At 60.1% G+C, this 2,804-nt stretch overlaps 1 protein-coding gene across 1 annotated transcript; it reads left to right on the plus strand.

The window, feature by feature from the left end:
• The first annotated feature begins 274 nt into the window (after window positions 1-274).
• LOC119096808 (cytochrome P450 3A29-like) lies at window positions 275-2,083 on the plus strand. Its single transcript, XM_037219753.1, has one exon. It carries the CDS (start codon window positions 292-294, stop codon window positions 1,759-1,761), a length of 1,470 nt encoding a protein of 489 aa, XP_037075648.1. The 5' UTR covers window positions 275-291; the 3' UTR covers window positions 1,762-2,083.
• Window positions 2,084-2,804: the final 721 nt, after the last annotated feature.

Raw genomic sequence — 2,804 nt, forward strand, 5'->3', positions numbered from 1 at the left:
AACCCGGCGCTCATGAGTGCACCGCAAACAGGCGGCGCAACACACACCGTAAACCAGCCGCTGGGTCTTGTGGAGCGACCACGCACCACTCTCTGTAAGGAACCCCGGCTCCTAACCGCCAGCCCATGAACGATGCGACAAGTCGGACTGTTGAGTGTTCCTGATGAGTTTGACCGTGTGGCGAGCGGCGGTCCCAACGCACCCGCGCGCCGCCCGGCAGTCCGCGTCCGGGGTCGGACGCCGTCGGTAGCGGGTCGGACTGCGCTCTCCGGGGCGGAGGCGACGGCAGTCATGGAGCTCGTGCTGCTGCCCGTGCTGCTGGTCGTTCTGCTGCTGGTTCTGCTGTACAAGTATGGTACACGCAACTACGGCACGCTGGAGAAGCTCGGCATCCCCGTCGTCAAGCCGTACCCGTTCGTGGGCAGCGTGCGGTACCCCGCCCGCACCTCCACCGACCAGGAGGACATGCGCAACGCCAAGCGCTTTGGCAAGGTCTGGGGCGTGTACGAAGGCCCGTGGCCGCAGGTGTTTGTGGCTGACGCGGAGCTGGCCAAGCGGATCTTAATCAAAGACTTTGACCACTTCCCCGACCGGCCGATCCTGTTCGACATTCCGTACGGCCGTGACATGCTTGACATGAAGCCGGGAGAGCAGTGGAAGATGCTCAGGTCCATGCTCGCTCCTGCGCTGGCCTCCGGTGTCAAGCTCAAGGCCATGATGCCCACAATGGTTGAGTGCGCTCAGCAGGCATTCCACAGAATGGAAGCGAAGATGCGTCAGACCTCAGTGCTGTCGATGCGAGAGGACCTGTTCGGCCCGCTGACGCTGGACATCATGGCCCAGTTCTCCTTTGGCATCAAGGTGCCCAACGTCGCAGACACAAGTAGCACGTTCGTCAAGTACGCATCGGCTTTCAGCGCCCAGGGAGACACCCCAGACACGTGGATGACAACGCTGATGACCTCGTTCCCCAGCATCGCCAACTACATGATGGGCAGGGAGCTGGTTCCCGCATTCAAGTACTTCCTGAACCTGGTGCGCAGCTCCATCAAGCAACGGCGCGCCGAAGGCGTCGAGCGCCCAGACCTGATTGGCGCACTGATGGACGCCATCGACAAGAAGGTGCCGACGCCCGAGTGTCGCAGGCTCAACATCACCGAAGAACTCGTCATGCTGCAGGGCGCCGAGATGCTGATGGCCGCCTACGACACCATTGGCACTACGCTCACCATCACCTCCTACTTCCTCGCCAAGAACCCGGACGTCGCCGCCCGCATCGCCGAAGAGGCAGCCGGCGTGGAGCTGACGTACGAGGCGCTGCAGCGGCTGCCGGTGACGGAGGCCGCGATACAGGAGTCGCTGCGCCTTTCGCCGCTCATCTCGCGCCACTTCCGACTCTGCACGCGCGACTGGGAGTACGACGGCCTGCGCATCCCCAAGGGCACGACTGTCATCCTGCCGCTGTGGCCGTACCACCGCGACCCGGAGGTGTTCCCGGAGCCGGAGCGCTTCCTGCCCGACCGCTGGCTGGGCGAGCAGGGCCGCCAGCTCGGCCAGTACAGCTGGATGCCGTTCGGCCTGGGACCGCGCGCCTGCATCGGCAGCCGGCTGGGCATGATGGAGTGCAAGTTCTTGCTGGCCTACCTGCTGCAGCGCTACCGCCTCACGGCCACGCCCGAGACGAAACTGAAGTATTACACGGGGGCGACGCTGTTTATCGGCGCGCACCCTATCATGTGCAAGGTGGAAAAGCTCCAGTGAGCTGGTGACGCCGCCGCGTAAGGTGCACAGAGCTTCTTGCCCCACCAATGCAGGGTGACTTCTACCAACTCTAGAATGGCGCGATGCACAGGAGTTGAAGGCGATATGAGTGGCTGTGTTTAGTTCACGTCTGTTTTTCACCGTTGCCACTCCAGCCCGTCACTTCGATGCCTCCGTTCCTGCCGCCCAGCTGATTGTGACATGCTATTTGCCTGCCTGGTGCGGCAGTCCGGAACTTGCTCTCTGCCTTTCAGTTTCATGTGCTCGATGTATCGCGCTCAATCCGCAGTAGGAAGTATCAATACAAACGCAAAGAAACGCACTACTGAGAGGAGACGTCGCGAAGCGATACGGCAGCAGAACGGGCGAGTCATGCGTACGCTTTGATAACGCCTTAATTACGCCGAAGGGACCATGATTCCCGGAATACCTGCAGACACGCAGGCCCCTGTAATCGGACTGCTTTGGTGATAAACGGTGGATGGACCTGCAACACACCCATTTCCATGCAAATTGTGTGGGCGAACACACGTTCCACCCCAAGTGGGAGAGTGAGACGTCCTGCCCAAAATCAGACATAATCGGATGCCCTCGTGTCGGACTTCACAGGATTCTCCATGGCTAGTTCCGATAGCGAATTCATATGTATGCCTTCTTTACCAATGTCCCTCCCTGTTTCACAGTGAAAAGAGTGACATATTGGAATGACGAGAACTGGATCTTAAAGTCCAAAAAGGTGGCCATTCATGACAGGCAAGGACAAGAGAGCGAAGGTGCTTATCCACCGAAACTCGCAACTCCATTTGGCATGCCATTAATTTTATACGGATCCAGTTTTATGTCAAGCAGAGTTACGCACTTGTCCATCACCAAGTTGCGTCTTGTATGGCCCCGGTTACTTAGCAATTAACCTGTCCGTTGTCGGGCGGGGGGGGGGGGGGGGGGGGCGGGCGGGGGGCGAGCCGGATAGCGGGCCATGACGCTGTGCTTCAGAGAGGCACTGGACCCCACCACCTGACGGGCCGGCTAGCACAACGATTCAT

Source organism: Pollicipes pollicipes, unplaced genomic scaffold (assembly GCF_011947565.3).
Source record: "Pollicipes pollicipes isolate AB1234 unplaced genomic scaffold, Ppol_2.1 Scaffold_4295;HRSCAF=5057_pilon_pilon_pilon, whole genome shotgun sequence".
NCBI classification, from domain to species: domain Eukaryota; kingdom Metazoa; phylum Arthropoda; class Thecostraca; order Pollicipedomorpha; family Pollicipedidae; genus Pollicipes; species Pollicipes pollicipes.

Coding starts and splice junctions, on each gene's coding strand:
- LOC119096808 (XM_037219753.1), top strand. CDS start 292: ATGGAGCTCGTGCTGCTGCCCGTGCTGCTGGTCGTTCTGCTGCTGGTT.